This window comes from Hyperoodon ampullatus, assembly GCF_949752795.1.
Source record: "Hyperoodon ampullatus genome assembly, chromosome: 18".
NCBI lineage: Eukaryota > Metazoa > Chordata > Mammalia > Artiodactyla > Ziphiidae > Hyperoodon > Hyperoodon ampullatus.
Genome location: NC_136931.1, coordinates 35,047,767 through 35,066,319, shown reverse-complemented (window position 1 = coordinate 35,066,319; position 18,553 = coordinate 35,047,767). Strand labels below are relative to the sequence as shown.

At 49.5% G+C, this 18,553-nt stretch overlaps 1 protein-coding gene across 1 annotated transcript in view; it reads right to left on the bottom strand.

The window, feature by feature from the left end:
• ZNF423 (zinc finger protein 423) overlaps window positions 1–18,553 on the bottom strand; it is a 339,930-nt gene that overhangs the window by 213,143 nt on the left and 108,234 nt on the right. The window contains exon 3 of the mRNA XM_079724190.1: window positions 15,103–15,303. Coding sequence (XP_079580316.1) covers window positions 15,103–15,303 — 201 coding nt within the window. The remainder of the gene's footprint in view (window positions 1–15,102; window positions 15,304–18,553) is intronic.

Genomic DNA, 18,553 nt, shown 5'->3' with positions numbered 1-18,553 from the left:
ATTTATCTACTTACCTCGTCATTAGCTGTCTCTCCTGCAGAACAAAAGCTTCCTGAGGGCGGGAATCTGCTATATCCCTGACACCTAGCCAGGGCCTGGCACGTACTAGGGACTTAACAACAAACTGAAGGTCCAAAATACAAAATGTCCCTTTCCTCTGGAAGAGCAGAAGGCACCCTCTGGCTTGTTCTAGGGTCCCAGGAAGCAGGTGGGAAGAACAGTTTCTGGGGCAGGAAGGGAGGGGGAAGGGAGGTGCGACTTGGAGGTATTTGAAAGGGAGGAAGCTTCTCTCCAGACCAGAGGAGACTGCCCTCAAGACTTCCTGGTCCTCGGCCACCCAAGAGAGTGACAAATGGAACAACCTGGCACCATCAGGGCCAATTCCAGCAAATTAAATTCAATAAATATTTCCTGAGCACCTACTATGTGCCAGGCCCTGTGCCAGGCCAGAGACAGATACAGGCATGAAAACGGTAGAGCAGGTCGCTGCTCTCAAGGGGGTCACCTTCTAGCAGCAAAGACACTAATCCCAAAGCAAATCAAGGAGAAAATCCGGGCTTCCCTGGTGGCGCAGTGGTTGAGAGTCTGCCTGCCGATGCAGGGGACACAGGTTCGTGCCCCGGTCCGGGAAGATCTCACATGCCGCGGAGCGGCTGGGCCCGTGAGCCATGACCGCTGAGCCTGCGCGTCCGGAGCCTGTGCTCTGCAATGGGAGAGGCCACAACAGTGAGAGGCCTGCGTACCGCAAAAAAAAAAAAAAAAAAAGAAGAAGAAGAAAATCCGAAATAACAAGAACTGCCTTGAAGGAAATCAAATGGGGTGATTTAATAAAGAGTGAAGGAGAGCAACTTTAGCTGGGGGCGGGTGTCAAAGAGGGTCACTCTGGGTAGGTGACGTTGGAGCTGAGACCCAAAAGGAAGGTAAAGAACTTCCAGGTAGAAGGGAGAGTGGTGCAAAGGCCCTGTGGTGGGAAAAGGCGTGGCCTGTTCAAGGCTCAAGATGGGGCGGCGGGTGGCGGGGGGGATCGGGTGGGAGGAGGATGGCTGGGAGAGGCAGGACCAGGTCAGTGGGATGGATTCATTCCACGTGTAGCAGGAGACGAGCACACGTTACAGCTGCCCCAGGGACAGAGGCCAGGAAGAGGCTGGGAGGCCACAGGCACAAGCCAACCACCTCTCCTCCCCAGGCCCCCCACGGCCTGCCCCTCAGCCTCCGTCCTGCCACCTCCTCACCACTTGGCCCTACCTGCTCTCAAAGGGGTCAGACTGGCCCCAGCAGACCTGACCTCATCACCCCCTGGCACTCAGCAATGCTGACACACACAGACAACCACTTGGCGAGGCCAAGACTTCCAGCACCCAAGGGTGGGGGGAGGGGGTGGTGGCCAGGGAGCACGTGCTCCCCATAGCCAGCCACCATCCCCCACCTGCACAGCTGCCTCACAGCCTCAGTCTTCCCAGATGCCCCCCCAGGGCAACGATGTCATTTCCAAAGGCAGCCAAATTCTAACCAGTCAACTCCAAAATAAAACTGTTTAAGACAAAATGAAGCATTTTATAATCCCCTGTACAGTTTTTCCCTGAGCTGGCACACACAGTGCTTAAAAACACTGCCAAAACGCTCAACCAATAGTTTGGCTTTATTTTAGACCAGTGCCAGAGTTAAACTTCAGATTTCCTTGCTCTTTTCCTGTTCCAAAGTCCCTACATCCCCCAAGCCTTTGCCGCAGCACCAAAGCAGTTTCTCCCAGTCCCTGCCACGCCCGCTACATGGCCAGGCGAGGCCAGGCGAGGCCAGGGTTGGGATACGAGCCTGAGGAGACAAAGGCTGGTCCCCTGCTGGTTGCACTCCTTGAACCACACACCCAAGCCAGCAGCAGATAAATTTGGTTGGTTTCTCATCTTGTTTGGGAATGTTCTTTATTTTTCTGTATTAGGGTGTCGCTTTAGGGATGCCAATCGTAGGATCTTGGGGTTTGGAGGAACCTGAAAAACAGACCAGTGCCAGCCCCTTGACCCTGCCCCCCACCCCCAATCCCACTCGCCTGCCGTCATCTGATGTGTTCATCTCCAGGCTTTTAAAGGCTCTTGCCACCAGGAAGTTGCTCGTTATATATGGCCAGAATGGGTGTCCCAGTGGCTTCTAGCATTGGTCCTGGCTCTGTCCCTTGGAGTACCAAGACTGACGGAGAGAGGGATTGGGGTGTCTCATCCCCCACTGCTATGGCGCACAGCTTTGACCAGAGCTTCCGCTGGGCAGCCCTCTCCATTAATACATCTTATCCAGAGGTGACAGTAAAAATAACCACTGGTCACCACCATAAGAACAGACACCAGCTGAACTGGTGGGACTGGCCAAGCTCTTCCCCATCCCTGAGGTCAGGTCACCTACTCTGGGATCTTTGCTGTCTGGGATTAAATGGCTCAAGCTCCTTTTCTCTTTGGGCTGTTTCTGCCTGACAGCATCCCGTCCCCCGTCTTCTGCTGGCAACACCCTGATTTCCTCTGGAGAACACCTCTGGGTCTGCCATTCAGAGCACTTCACTTGGCCTGAGCCAAAAGCCAACACAGCACTCATCAGAGCCAGAAGATGCAAGAAGACTAGGTCCTAAGGCTTTCGCCAGAGTTCCTGGATTCAGCCGTACCTGAAGCTAGTCCTACATCTGGAATGTCTATTTGTAAGAGCCAATAAATCCCCCTAGTTGGTTTAAGCAAATTAGGGTTTGGTTTTCTGACACTGGCCACCAAGAATCCTAACTTCCCAACTTGGAAGCATGACTTTGAGGCTTCCCCTTCTTCCTCTCCCCCCGAAACCCTCTCCAATCGTGGTCTTTCCAGCAACACATGGGACAGAGCAATCGCCTCCTCATCCTGCTTTGCTGACACAGCCTCTGAGCACACTAACTGTTTGTCAGTGAACCAGCTACTTGTCCTCCCCTCTCACACTGCTCACACCATAGTGACACCACAGAGGACACCAACCGATTCTGTAGAACAAAGTAACTACAAACAGGTCAGTTTAAAAATCTCCTGGCCAAAGTCAGTGAGAGCTAGGTGTTATAAAATGTAAGCTCCAGATGAGCAGGAACGGTTGTCTGTTTCACTCACTATGCCCCGTGTCTAGACAAGTTCCTGGCTCATAGTAGGTGCTTAAAAAAAATTACTCTATGAATGAATGAATACATACCAGGGCTGCAAAAGTTCTAAGGAACATATTTTTCCTCTGACCAGTAGTTTGCTTTGTTCTTTTGGGTGCCTGGGGTCGTAGACTAAGGGACGTGGGACTAGGTCATCAATAGTTTTCAGCTACAATAAAGGACTATTGTAGAACAATTCCCCTCTAGTTGTCTCTTTTACCCCAAAACCAGGTCAGGATTCAGCTGGAGGCTATTCCCATCTTCACCTACAGGCACTTCGCAAAGCTTTTCAAACCTCAAATTGGAGGAAACCGAGTTGATGATTCGGGGAACACAATTTTCAGATCTTTATGCCCAGCAGGATCTGGAATTAGCACCAGCACTTCCAGGAGAAAAGCACCAGGGCCTCTCCCAGGGGCTTTGGTCTTTGTGTATCCTGACCATCGGTGATAAAAGTGATACGGAGCAAGGAGTGCTGGGCTGATGAAATTGTAGCTCTGGATGCGAAAGGAAAACTGTGACTCTTGACAAAAGCTCCACATAACTGACCCTGAGTTTGCTCAGTAACACTGAGATTTTGGAACCGTACATGTACACATTGGGGAAAAAAACTTATTATTGAAATACCTAAAGAATATAGAAAAAATCTTGTTACTGTGACTCTGGAATACTTTGGCTGCACCCTCCTTCCCCCAACGCTGGTGAAAGGTGCGACTTTTGGTAACACTGGGTGTCCCAGAATGAAGCTGCAGGGGTATGTAGCACAGCAGACTGATTTCACGGCCGCCTCTCCACACTGTCTAACTAACCCGACGGCCGCCTGGCCGCTCCAGCCTGGCCCAAGGCCTGCACACGATGTCCCGGGAGGCCCAGCAGCCAGTGGATGCCACGAGGGCGTGACACACCTCTCTCCCAGAGCTCCGCTGCCACAGGACCAAGAGGTAGAGGTCTGCGGGAGAGAGGGTGGGCAGGCTTCTGTGGGAACCCCAAAGAGGGGGCACAACTTCCACAAAGTCTGTAACAGTTCAAGGGCCAAAGTCACTCCACACGAAGCAAAGAAAATATCCAGTCCAAGTGGAGTAAGGTTTGTGAGTCTAGAGACCTCAGCTTAGTATGGGGTGGCCTCACAGACAGCCAGTGACCCAGGCAGGAACTGCATAAAGGGCCACCCGTCAGAGAACATGTGTGTGACCAGCAGCCAGCACCTAGGGGCTGTACTGCCTCCCAGGAACTATCACAAACCCCCTGGGGCCACTGGCTCTGCCACCACCTCCTCGTGTGACCCTGGAGAAGTCCCCTCTCATTAAAGAGCTTGGCCCAAGCAGTGCTTTCAGACTGCCTGGGGCTTGTGAAGAGCTGCCCTGGGACTTCTAGGAGGTTGAAGGGGACAGGATAGGGGGGATGGTAGGCCAGTAGGCAGAGCTCAGAATCCCCCAAACTCTTCAGCAGAGCGCTCTGCATCCATCTGCTTTATACACTGGTTGTGTCTGAGTATAAGGGCTTGAGAATAAGGTTGGAAACCTCTGAGCTACATGATATTTGAGGAATCTGCCTCCCTAAAATTCTGGGATGAGATGACTAGAAGCTATCAAAAGCAGAATGAATGGATTTGATCATTGGTAGCTGTCAATCTGGCATTTAATTAAACTATTTCACTCCCTCATATGTACCTGCATATAATTCCCTCCTGCTAAAGATGTCCATGTTTCCTGGTCACCATCCTGGGGACCCCAACTCCAAAGCTCAGTCCCAGGGCTCTGTATGGAGCTGCCCCCGACCCCCCAACCAGGGGCCTGCCTAATAGGCACATCTGTCTCCCTCAGGCCACAGTGGCGCCTTCGGGGTGAGCCTTGGTCATGGCTGCTCCACTAGAACTCAACCTTAGGACTTGTGTGCTGATAATTCAAAAGAGGCTGTTCTTTCTCCTGGTGAGGCTGAGTCAGGAGGGTGGAAGCCCAGAGGCGCTGAGACACCTCTGCCGCTGCACACGTGGTGATGGGGTTTCTGCAGACAACCCTGGGGCATGGGGCATGTCTTGGAGGAGGAGCATGCTTGAAGCCAGCCTTACTTCTCAGCTCCTTGAGCCAGTGAATCTGCTTTTCTCTACTTGTCAGTTTGAATTGAGTTGTTATGCAGATAGCATGTTAACTGAGGACCTACTATGTGCCAGGCAGCCAAAAGGACGATGGTGACTTCATCTTCCAGCTAGATTATACATTCCTTGTTGATGGGAACACTCGCTCACGATCTCTTTCTCTCTGTCACTCTCTCTCACACACACACACATACACACACACACGCAGCCCTAGCAATACAGTAGGTATGGCATCACTACTTGTTGACGTGACATGTACCCCCTGGAATCTTCTAAACTGCAATGGATGACAGCAGACCAGACCCAGACTACACCAGGAATACATGTGCAACCAGCCTGAGGGCCAGTGTGGGGTTTTCTTTTCCTCCCAGGACCTTGAGGTCCTGCTGGGTGTACATTCTGGGCCCAACAACAGGAAGCTTTGACAGCTGCCAGGAAAGGTGCAGAAACCAGAGTCCAGCCTGGGAGGAACAGCCCAGTCCTCCCCACTCCCCCAGAGCAGCTCCAGGGTCTACTCACTGAGGCTCAGCCCAGGGATGTCTGCAGCAGAAACATGTCCAGTGTCAGCCACCACACCTGGATTCCACTCTGGCCCACCCTTGGGCACAATGATCCAGAAAGTCATCACAATGATCAAGCTGGCTACGTGGGAAAAAAGGAAGAGATTCCCTCCCCTTTGCAAAGCCCTCCGAAACCTCAGGGCATACCCAGAGACACTTATTTTCCCATGGAAACCAAAAGAAATGTGGATTCTTCCCACTTTGACCCCTGCCTTCTATATTGTTGGATTTGGTGTCTAGTTTTGGAGAGACCTACAGGCCCAACCATGCGATAGCAGCTCTTGCTCTGCATAATCGAGGCAAGGGTGGACACAGTGTGTAGACCTGCAGGCCTCATGGGAGGGGAATGATAACACCCGTCTCCGAAAAACAGTTCCTCTCCGTGTCACTGTGAGCAGCCAGGGACAGCTGCCCAGAAGAGCCACAGTCCCGCACAGCCTGCTGCCTTTCCAGGCACCTTCTAATGCGGAACTCAGAGGGCAGGGAGCAGGCAATTTAGGGAAGGTTCCACCCTTGCCAACAGGCAGGCAGACACAGGCTGGCCAGTCACCCACCCTCCCAAATAGCAGTGTGCCAGCAGGCGGACACACAGAGTACCTTCACAGAGAGTTGTGGGCATGACATCTCTATACATGGAAACACCTTCTGAAGGCACTGGGGAAGGCAGCTAGCTATTTCAAGGGCACCTATTGTGCTTCATCTTACAAGTCAAAGAACGCTTTTGTGAAGTGAGTGCCTTCTCCAATGAGTTAACTTTTATTCAAATAAGTAGTTCCCACATCCCCGGCACCCAGAAGGGTCCCTACATATAGCATATGCTCAATAAATATTTGTGGAATGAATAAACCATCTCTTTCTTCCCTAACTCCCCTTCTGATTCCACATTAACTGAAGACCTACTATGTCCCAGCACACTTCCTGGAACCTTTATTTTTGCTATCTCATACTTCAGAGTCCTTCATCCATGACATTTGCACCGTCTACCTTACTGAGGTCATCTCTTCCCTCAAGGGGGCTGTAGCCTCCTTGGGGACAAACTCAACAAACATTTATTGAGCAACTACTCTGTGTTCTAACCACAGGCCAAGGCACCCCTGGGGATACAGAGAACAGGACCCAAGCCTTAGCCTCAAGGATACACCAGCACAATGGGCTGGCAAACATCTTGGTCTTTGCCAATCGGATGGGTTAAGAGTGGTGTTTTCCTGTGGTTTAAATTCACAGTTCTCTTATTATAAAGGGGGTTCTGAATCTTCCTGTTTACAATCCCTCTCGAATTTCTTTCTCTGGTTCCATTTCTGTCCTGTGCACATGGGAGATATTCAAAATATCTAAAGACCAGTGTGGGCTTCAACCAATCTGAGTGGGCGCTGGCCTTGGGTAGACTGGCCTTTCTTCCACTTTTCGGTTGATATATTGGATATTTTCTTAGTGTTGGTAGGAGCTCCTCACACATTAAGGGAGATATCTTTTGCCTGTGATATGTGTCTTTGGTTTGATTTACTGCAGTTTTGGCAATGCATAAATGTTTTATTTTAATGTAGCTGAATATTTCTGTCTTGTTTTATGACTTTGGGTTTAGCGTTATATTTAGAAAAGGCTTCCCCACTCTGATAATATTGTTGTTTTTTTTAAAAAACTCATGTTTTCTTTCAGTATTTTTAAGTTTTCTTTTTATGTTTAGATTTCTTATCCATTTGGGATTTGTTTTGGCGTTAGGATGCAGGAGGGATCCAATTTCCTTTTTCAGGATGGCCACCATGCCATCCCCAGCCTGGTTACTGGGTGATCCATCTGTCCTCCACTGATCTGCAATAACACCTTTCTCACACACCTAATTTCCATTCGGATCCATTCCTGGTCTCTTTTCCATTCCCCCAATCTGTCCCCACCACTTAGAATCTTACAGTTTCAGAACATGTTTTAAAATATGATCTAGGGCTTCCCTCGTGGCGCAGTGGTTAAGAATCCGCCTGCCAAAGCAGGGGACATGGGTTTGAGCCCTGGTCCAGGAAGATCCCACATGCCGCAGAGCAACTAAGCCCGTGCGCCACAACTACTGAGCACGCACTCTAGAGCCCGCGAGCCACAACTACTGAGCCCACATGCTGCAACTACTGAAGCCCACGCACCTAGAGCACATGCTCCACAACGAGAGAAGCCACCGCAATGAGAAGCCCGCGCACCGTAACGAAGAGTAGCCCCTGCTTGCTGCAACTAGAGAAAGCCCGCGCAGCCACGAGGACCCAACGCAGCCAAAGATAAATAAATAAAATAAATAAATTTAAAATAAATAAATAAGTACATAAAATAAAATATGATCTAGCTGCCAGCCCTTCCTGTCATTCCTCTTTCTCGGAATTTCCCTTCCTATCCTTCCTATCCTTGCATGCCTATTTTTCCTCATGAACTTTAGAATCAGTAATTTCTAAATAACTCCTATGGTCACTTTTATTGCCTAACATTAAGTTACAGGTTAATTTAGCAGAAATTGATGTATTTATGATATTGAATCTTTCCATTCAAGAACAAGGTCCACCTTGTCATTTATTTAAGCCTCTTTTGGGTCCCCCAGTAGTTGATTCTGTTTCTTTGTCCGCTCCGAACATCTGAACGATGCTCCGTGGGTTTGCTTCTGGTCCTACACATTCTGTGGCTAACGTAAGTAGGACTCTTTCTTGCTCCATGCCTTCTGACCAGATGCTGCTGGCAAGAAGGAAGCTCTTGATGTGGGGGTATTAGTTGTGCTCGAGCCCCCTGGCCTTTTGCCCTGTGACACGCCGGCTGACACCAAGGCTCTGTGCACGCTCCCCACGGGCAGAAGAAACGCGTGCCCTGCACCTGTGTACTTGGCAGTGATCGCCCAGCAGCTGGCCTGCGCCCACTCTGTTTCGCCCAAATGGAACCAGCACGAGGGGCGCCCCAAGCAATAAGGTAGGGAGGGGCCCCACCCACACTGTTGGAGCAAGAAAGGGCCTGAGCCGGCACACAAAGGCAAGCTCTGGCCAGCCGGTGGACAGGAACGAGGCTGGCAAAGGTGCCAGCCTCCATGTAGCCCCAGCCCTGTAACTAGGGCCCACAGGTCACTCTGGCCACAGCTGAACAAACCAGGGTGTAATTAACTTTCCACCCGGCTTTTTACACAGCAGCATCTCACCTTTGCCAGAAAAGGAGGGTCTGCCTTTCCGAAACGGCTGGGGAAACACTCCTTGGTCCCAATCCTCAGGAAAGGGGGGCAGCTGGGGGAGGGTGCTGGGGAGCCGTGAAATTAACCCACAAGGAGCACATTTTTTGCTGTTGCTATTTGAACAAATTCCCCTCTCTTATTTTTTCTAAAGTTGAGCATTCAAAAAAGCTGTGTTGTCTGGAGTTTAGTTAGAAACTGCTCACCGTCCCCAATCCGTGTTCTCAGCACAAGCTGTTGAGACCTCGAATCTTAGCTCAGCTCTGTAACCTGGAGCAAGATCCCCTAACTCCGAGCTTCAGTTGCCCAATGTGTAAAATGGGGAGGAATGATGAAAAATAGGACCTCAGGGGCTTCCCTGGTGGCGCAGTGGTTGAGAGTCCGCTTGCCGATGCAGGGGACACGGGTTCGTGCCCCGGACCGGGAAGATCCCGCATGCCGCGGAGCGGCTGGGCCCGGGAGCCATGGCCACTGAGCCTGTGCGTCCGGAGCCTGTGCTCCGCAACGGGAGAAGCCACAACAGTGAGAGGCCTGCGTTCCACAAAAAAAAAAAAAAAAAAAGGACCTCAGGACGTCCCTGGTGGTCAAGTGGTTGGGACTCCGCACTTCCACTGCAGAGAGCACGGGTTCGATCCCTATCAGGGGAACTAAGATGCCACATGCCGTGACATGGCCAAAAATATTTCTTTTAATAATAAAAATAAACAGCTTGTCACCTCTTTCTAGAGAAGTCCCATAATTCTAAAAAAAAAAAAAAAAAAAAGGAAAGAAGGAAGAGAAAAATAGGACCTCCCCGCTGGGATGTTGTAAAGACAAGGTGAGATCATTCAGCAAGCATCTATTAAGCACCACTGTGTGCCAGGCACTGGCCTAAGACACAACAGGGAGCAAAACAGACATGACTCTTGTCTTCATGAAGCCTGATAGTAGCAGGGGAGATGGGTGATAAACACATCGAAAACGATCACGGAATAATTACAGAATCTGGTGAGCACTGGGGACTGAGTGGGGCAGGGGCTGCAGAGAGTGCAATGGGGGGGCTGCAGGGGGCACATTCCAGGGCGAGTCCCATGGGGCCTGTCACGTGACAGGTGCTCAATATATGAAGAGTGTCAGCACTGCAGCCCCCTGCAAGTCCCCAAGGGCGGCAGGAACCCCGCATACTTCAAGGCTCCTACCTGGTCCTGATGGCAATTCGTATTCTGTGGATCAAGTGCCTGGAGCCCAGAGTGAGAAGCCTGTTTCTAAAGAGACTCCATCTGCCTCTCCCCACCTATAACGAAACCCCAAATCATGCCAGCAGTGCCTTTGGCGAAGAGGCCAGGGACCTGCAGAAGCCACCGGTGCTCCAGCCCTGGGGACCCAAGCTGTTTCGAGACCAACACAAGGCACAGCCCTGCTGACAACTGCTCCTGACACAGTTAGGAAAGGTGGGTCTAAAGCATGATAGCAGCATAGATGCAGCACCCAAATGTCCTCAGGCAGTCGGCCTCATTAATTTGGGCCGATGTGCTGTCAGTATGGATCACAGAGTGTCCTTAAAAGGTAGTTTTTATACCAGGACACAGGGAAACATTCCACCTGAATCCAGACTGAAGGTCCACAGGTGACCTGCTTCAATGAACACATGAAAAATTGGAATCAGCCCCTGGGTAAATCAAACCTCTCATGTCTGCTTCCACGGTGCCCCAGCAAGTTCCCAGAGATACTTTCTAAGGCACTTGACATCCTCCTGGCTCCTAGAAAATGATGGAAAACCTCCCCTGCAGCCGTTTATAGGGCCCAAAGGTGCTCGACCAACACTGCACAAATTGTGTCAACGTAAACTTCAGCTCACTCCCTGTTCCCGATGTTATTCGAGTTGGTAGAACCAAAATTAATGAGACTTTCTATCATCAGTTCAGACGGCCACCCAACATTTCCCCACTTGGTGCCCACAAATGATTCTCCATCAAGAACAGACAAGCCCATCACACGTCGAGTCAGACTTTATCTATTCCACTGCAAAAGTCTTGATCTACTGGCATATTAGTCTACATTTAATATTTTTATAGTATATGGACCGAGTACCAGCAACCCAAGCTGCACAGGAGAGCTCCCCAAATGGAGAAGACCACGTGGCAACGTGGGAATCCACTCAGGAAGTGTTCAGTAACACATGCCAAATAGAAGATGGTAAGTGCCCACGAGTCCAAGCATGTAAACATTTGTTATCCTGTGGGCAGGGGCTGGAGGGGAACAAAGAGAAATCAGACAGCTGTTGGGGGTGGGAGCATCGGCAGAGAGAACTGGTTCTTGCTTGTTTCATTTTGTGTGTCATAAAGATGCAATGTCTGATACCTTGTGGGTTTCAGGTCGGTTTCTCGCAGACACAAAGGAGAGAGAGACAGAGACAGAGACAGAGGGAGAGAGAGAGAAATATGAACAGGTCTCCATGGAGTTGTCTTGAGTTCTTGAAGTCCACACTTCAACAACTCCTCCTGGACCCAGCACTGCCAACTATTGCTGAGGGACAACGAAACCTCTGGAAATGAGGGTTCTTCAGTGCAGACAGTCCCAGCTCCAGGCTGGGGGACCTGGGGGCTTCCTGATGACTACCATCAACTGTCATTCCAGCAGGAGCCACCCCGTCCATGAAGAGCATCCCCACATCCCCACCCCAGAAACTCTTCAGACCTCACACCACTCTCCCAGATTCCGATGGAACGAGGCAGTGTCCTCACCCACACCCCAGCTGCCACAGCAAGAGCCCAGAGCTCACTCTGCTAGAGCAGTTCAAAGAAGGACCACATTCGAGGAATCTAAAATATGACACAAATGAACCTATCTATGAAACAGAAACAGAATCACCGACATAGAGAATAGACTGGCGGTTGCCAAGAGGGAGGAGGATGGGTGAGGGATGGACTGGGAGCATGGGATTAGCAGATGCAAACTGGTGTATATAGACGGGATAAACAACAAGGTCCTACCGTATAGCACAGGGAACTATACTCAATATCCTGTGATAAACCATAATGGAAAAGAATATGAAGAAGAATGTATATGTATAACTGAGTCACTTTGCTGTACAGCAGTATTTAACACAACATTGTAAATCAACTATACTTCAATAAAACAATAATAATAAAAGGGCCACAGTTGAGATGGCCCCCACAAACACACCCACCCCCTCCACACAGCCTCTTCCCAACACGCTGACCATCTGGAAGGGCTGGGCTTCCCAGGCACCCTGCTTGGGGAGGGGTGTGCCGCCTTCACATTCCGGGAAGGCAGCCCTCTGCAGGGCATGAGTGTCGTTCACACCCAAAGCCAGATTCCGATGGACAAGTGGCACTGCCCTCAGTGCCCACATCCTCAGCGGCAGGGACGTCCCACCTTCCCTTGAAACAAGACTCATTTGTTCCCTCAGAAACATCTTCCAAGCACCCAGAGCCCTCCCGGCCTCAGCAGAGCAGGGCCCTCTCTGAAATCCTTGTCTGAAATGGTCTTTGTTGGGCTGCCGAGTGTCCACCTTTCCCTCCAGAGTGACGTTCCATGGGGCAGCAATGCCCACCTGCATCATCCCTAGCAGCACTGTGACCGGGTGATCAATGATGAGCGTCCAGCAGACCCATGAGGCTGGCCTGGGAGGGCCTGCTGTTGCATTTCTGTACCAGTTCCAAACTTTTAAAGTAGAAGCCAATGTTTAAAGATCTTACACTATAGCCTAATGTATAAAGCAGACTTTTTAAGGTGATAGCTCTGACTAAAGTGGGTGTCAGAGCCCCCTCAATCAGACAGGCCCCAATACCGACCCCAAGAGCCTCAGAGACACCTCTGGAAACACAGTCTGAAAACCACTGCACAATCCAAGGATGCGGAAGTGTCCTAGATAGGGACCGGTTTTGAAAATATGCACACAATTCCCAAAGGTGTATCCTGTCCCTGGGTAATCCTAAGAACTGGGGGGAAAATAGCTCCTCACATATCTCTTCCATGTTAGGGAGACTCACCCGCGCTGGGTCACTCCTTTACTGGGTGGTAATGAATTTCTTGGGGATGCTATTAGACGAGGTCGTTTCCTGTACTCTTTCAAGGAATCTCTGACTCCCATCCAATGCTCCAGGGCTTGGGGATATTTCTGGTTCCCATGTACCAGTGGAGGTTGTTAGTGGGGTCCTGTCAGGAAGCAGGCAGGGGAATCGGTGGATACCAGCAGCATCAATAAAGATGGCTTGAGAGGCTGCAAATGGGGCTGCCATGATTTCAGCCAAAGTCTGAGGCTGTGGAGTGAAGAGACCACCACTGGGAAGAGAGTCCTGCCCAGGACCAAAGAACAATTAGCTACCATTTATAATTTCCAATACAGACCCCCATTTACAGCCCTAAAGTCTCACATTTTCCCTTCTCCACCTAGAAATACCACCATTCTCAAAAGTGTGGTAAGAGACGTGAGAATCTCCTTGATTCTGAAAAACTGGAGGAAGGAACAGCCTAAGTAGTGCCAGGGGTAGGACCTCACTCCAAGAGCTGCAGAGACTCTACAAAGCATCACTTAGCAGTGGTCCTGAGGGGCCCTGCTTTAACAACTAGATGAGAACAGTGTGTTCTTTCACATAGAATATGAAGAGAATAGCTTTTAATTAGAAGATCAATTAACTGATTGTTTTTAAAGTAAGTGACAATATTTCACTCTTTTATACTTAAGATTTCACCTCAGTTCTTGGCTAAATCAAGAGCTACACTAGCATCTATTGTTTTCTCGGGTCCAAGAATGAGAGTCCATAGCCCAGGGTCCTGAGGAGGTCCTGGCTCCGTCACCAAATTGCTATGTGACCTTGGTTAAGCAGTCACCTTTCTCTCTCAAAGCCTCAGTATTTCCCCCCAGCAAATAAGAGGACTGGAAAAGCCAACCCTATAAGTCCCTTCTAATTCTGATTCTAAGCTTATAAGTTGGCCGTTGCCTCTGCCAATGATTGAAATTTCACAAATTCCAAATGACTGTGGTTTGGTTTGCTGAGCCCCAAAAAGTTCAAAACTTGGAGTCTTGCCAGGTCTATTGTTTTTGATATCTATTCCCTCTAGAGGGCGAGAATGAAAACTTGGTCTACCCAGGGCTGTGCAGGTACAGATGTCACTAGAGGAAAAGTCATAGCAAAGTTCCACAAACACTTGGCTTTCAATCTTCCAAGATGGCATGAAAGGCAGGGGAAGCAAGACTTTGAGTCCCAACCTATCTCTTACCAGCAAATTCCCCCCACAAAACAGGTGTCAGGTCCTCCTTGGAATATTGGTCTGAGATTTTAGGTCCTCTTCCCACAAACCGGCATCCAAAGGGTTTCATCAACAATCACAATAGAAGGAGATGTCTCAGGATAGCTGTTTAAGGCACACACATGCTCTGGACTCCCAGCTCAGAGCCTGGAAACATGTCAACCCCTATCCCTATTGCATGGCTGCCATACTCCCGGGAATATGCATGCCCCCATTCCCCTACCCCACACACTGCACGTATCCCAGACACACAGACACACTCAACTCGTGAAGTCTTAAATCGCTCCTATATACTGTGGCCTTGCCCACCTTCTCTGAGGCAGCTGGTAAACAGAACACAGGGCTATAGTCAAACTGCTATAGTCAGAAACTGCTCCCAGCCACCCTTCTCCTACCCAGAGAAGCAGAAGGCCAAGTGCGGAGGTGGAACTGCGTCCCTTTCCATAGGGGTACTTCTTGGCCTTTGAAATTCTCCCCATCCCATCACAAGCCCTGCTTCGGAGCTCACTCCTTCATGCAGCTTTCCACACTTAAGCTGCTTAACTTTGCACTAATAACCTCTTAATTGCTGGGTTTCCAAAAGGCCTTCCAGAAATCCGGGGTGCAGACCCACCCATTTATGGCCCACATACTATGGAATGCAGTTTGGGGGAGCAAGGACAGGGCACCTCCGCCTAACTCCTGCCTGCTGGAAAGCTGTTGCTTTCATTTTAAATTTTATTTAAAAGGGTACCCAAGACACCACAATAAAATGACATTAACTGTAAAATTACATTATTAATTCTTTAATCTCACTTGAGGCTTCAAGCTGTTGCTATGTCCAATTATCCGTATAACCACCTGTCAGAATCCCGGTGCTATTTAGCATTACCTCCAGGACAGCGGTGGGCCCGGTGGTCCGTCAGGTCTGCCAGAGACTCGAAGTCCTGCTGACAGTGATCGCAGGTGTAAATTGACTCATCCTCCATGTCTTCATCGTCCTCATTTCTCTCCTCTTGACTTGTCACGCTGTTCCTGTCTTCCAGCACACGGCTGGTTTTTCGATCACACTCTGGCTCTCCTTCTAGGCCTCCTGCCAACAGGAAGAATACAGTCCATGTCAGCTGACGGGGTCTTGGGAAAGGATTTTAAAAGAATCACCCTGCATTTATGAAGATACATTTAATTACTCTACCTCCCAGGGTCCATTCTTCTTGACACCTCTCAGTATATTAAAATATGGGGGTTTTTGTAGCATGTGGTGCCATAATTCTCAGCTAGATTATTTAATTCTTGGTGCAAATCCTCTAGAGGGATGTCCTGTCATCTTCCCTCTGTGCATGGATGCTGGGGGTCATGACCCATCAGGGAGGTGAAAATACCTTAGCATTTTGTCTCCTAAAAAACCCAGTTCTCTCACACATTTCTCTAGAGTTTCCATCAGTTGTTCCTAATGCACCTGAACTTTTAGTTTCCCCCAAAGCCTTGAAGTTTAGAGCTGGGAGATCTCTTAGCCAGGCTCACCTTCCACATAACATGCCTCCCAATGTAGAGATGTTGGCTCAGTTCTTTGCAAAGATGTCCTGACTCTGGAATCAAGGAAGCACATGTATTTGCAGGACCACGGATAGTCAAATTGCTGCTTAGGGGCTTCCCTGGTGGCCCAGTGGTTGAGAGTCCGCCTGCCGATGCAGGGGACACGGGTTCGTGCCCCGGTCCGGGAAGATCCCACATGCTGCGGAGCGGCTGGGCCCGTGAGCCATGGCCGCTGAGCCTGTGCGTCCGGAGCCTGTGCTCCAAAACGGGAAGAGGCCACAACGGTGAGAGGCCCTCATACCACAAAAAAAAAAAAAAAAAAAAAAAATTGCTGCTTAAAATGCCCCTGAGTGCTCACTTGTGCCCCGGTATCAGCCTAGACAGTGAGAACCAGGCTTGGAATCATTTGACCAATTTCTTTAAAATAAAATACCAATTCTGTGCTTAGCACTGTGCAGACCAGTGGTTGAACTTTACAGAAAAGTGAGTTAATGATCATGATAACGATGCTTTGCATTTGCATAGTGTTCTGTGCATTTTCAAAGCACAAATACACACACGTAGCCCCATTTCACAGTCTCACACATCCTAGAGCTAAACGGGGGCTCAAGCTATCTTACGGTTCCGCCCCCTGCCCACAAAGAGGGACAGCTTTGTTATTCCCCTTTCATAGGTAAGGCACCTGGCCTCCAGACAGAAGGATGCAACATCCCCAGCACCCTACAGATGTTCACCTTGACATCCTGACTCCTGCCTAGTGCACAGCTGGGGGAAGTGGAGAACAGCCTCAATCTGAGCGATTAATAGGACCCAACAAAAACTTGTAAACCAAACTGCAAAAAATGCATGGTAAATATTACATACAGAACATATCAGTAATCCCAATAAATGTCAGTGGATTAAACTTGCCCATTAAAATACAGAGACTCAGACTGGAAAACCAAAGTGCCTGTTGTCTCTTCCCACAGTCTGTCCTGGAAAACAGATCTATCTGTGCAGAAACTAGCACTTATTTAAACTAAAGAGAGAAATCTGTATTATGTGTAAAGATATTGATGCAAACATATACGCATATGCAAAGGTGTGTGTATGCACGTGTGTGTGTGTCGCCCATAACATCACAGTTACAGGAAAAGGCTTCAGCACACAACCTTTAAACCCCCAAGGACTGGTTGCCAAAGCAAGAAAGAGAAATGAAGCAAAGAATGCATTTCATTTGAGGTCAAAGCCACAGTCCGATAAATATTTCTATTCAGAAACAGATAATGTTATAAGGGCTCTGTTTCTCCCGTCTGCACAGAACATGCACCTCCAAGCACCCGACAGCAACAACCTACAAACACAAATCAGCTCATTGGAGAGCCAGCTGCCGCCTTCTGTGGCGGCGAACGTGGCATGACGCGCCGCTTGGAACTGCACAGAGGCAGTAAAAATCAATGTTTCCATTTGTGGCCCATCAAAACATCTCTCTTCTTACCAATTAAGGGATGTACAATTTTTAGGTTCTTTTATCATCAGAACATGCCAACTCCCGGCAATACAGAAATCCCATTAAAAGTCAGGCAGCATATTTATCTCAGGAAATCTGATCTGCTGCTGTGGTGACGGCAAGAAATAGAAAGTAAAGAAATGAGAAATGTCATTTGGAGCCTTCAATATTATAAGTCATCATACAACCATGGTTACACAGGCGAGCGCCCGTCTCTGAAATTCCTAGTTTACAGTCTCTTCCCTTAATTTAAAAAAAAAAAAAAATGTTCTGAAGAGGGGAAAAAGAACCATAATTCCCACTTTATCTACTACACCAACTCTCCAGATAATAAGTTACGCTCAGCACCACGCCTGTGCTACTTTACTTAACACATAGTTTAATAGACATATTTAAATTATCCCCTTGTTGTTGTTTTTTTTGCCATATTTACTTGGCAGCATTTTCCATAATAGCTCATCTAATCCACAACTGGAACCACAAACAGTACAATGCATTTGATCTCTTTAAATCTGGTACATCCTGTTGACTCAGGAGTAGATAAATCAGAATGTCAACTCTTGGGTTTTTATAAGGCAAAAACCCATAAAGTCATCCAAGAGTATAAATCTGTTTTAAGAAACTGTCACCTCCCCTGCCGCTGTCTCCTAATGGGAAGGCAAGGTGGCTGCACAGAAAGGGGGGGGAGGGGGCAGGGGCGGGCGACATGGGGACCTCATCGCCCGAGGTCCCAGGGGTCACGTGGGCTGAAGGAGTCTTAGGGAGCAGGACGTCCCCGAAGCTCCAGTCCCCGGGGGCCCCTCTGCTGCGTCATCAGAATCAGGACTGCTAGAGCAGGAAGCCCTCCATCAGCTCAAGGCTCTACTCTGTAAGGCACTCTCATGCCCCCCAGTCTCTGATCCTTACAATCGGAAAAAAGAGTACATGGTGTTATTTCTCCATTTACAGATGAGAAAACTGTGGCTCTGAGAGGCCACCCAAAGCCACACAAGGGATTGAACCTACAAGTTCTGATGTGGAGCTGCTTGCCCTTCTCCAGGCCGGGGCCTGTCGGAGCCCCAGACTCCCAAGGCCGGGAGGTGGGAGCCCTGAGGACAGAGCTGAGGGCGCCAGTCCCCCCTGGAGCACCCTCTGGATCTCCTCTTTCCCAGGCCCACCCTGAGCAGCTGCTCAGTGAGCCCCCGGGGCCCTAATGAGAGTACCTTGACCCGGCTCTGGCTCATCGGGGGTGACCCTGCTGGCCCACGTCCTGCCCTCAACCAGCCCCCGGGTCCCTCAAGGGTCCTCGCTGAGCAAGCAGAGGACACAGAGCCCAGCG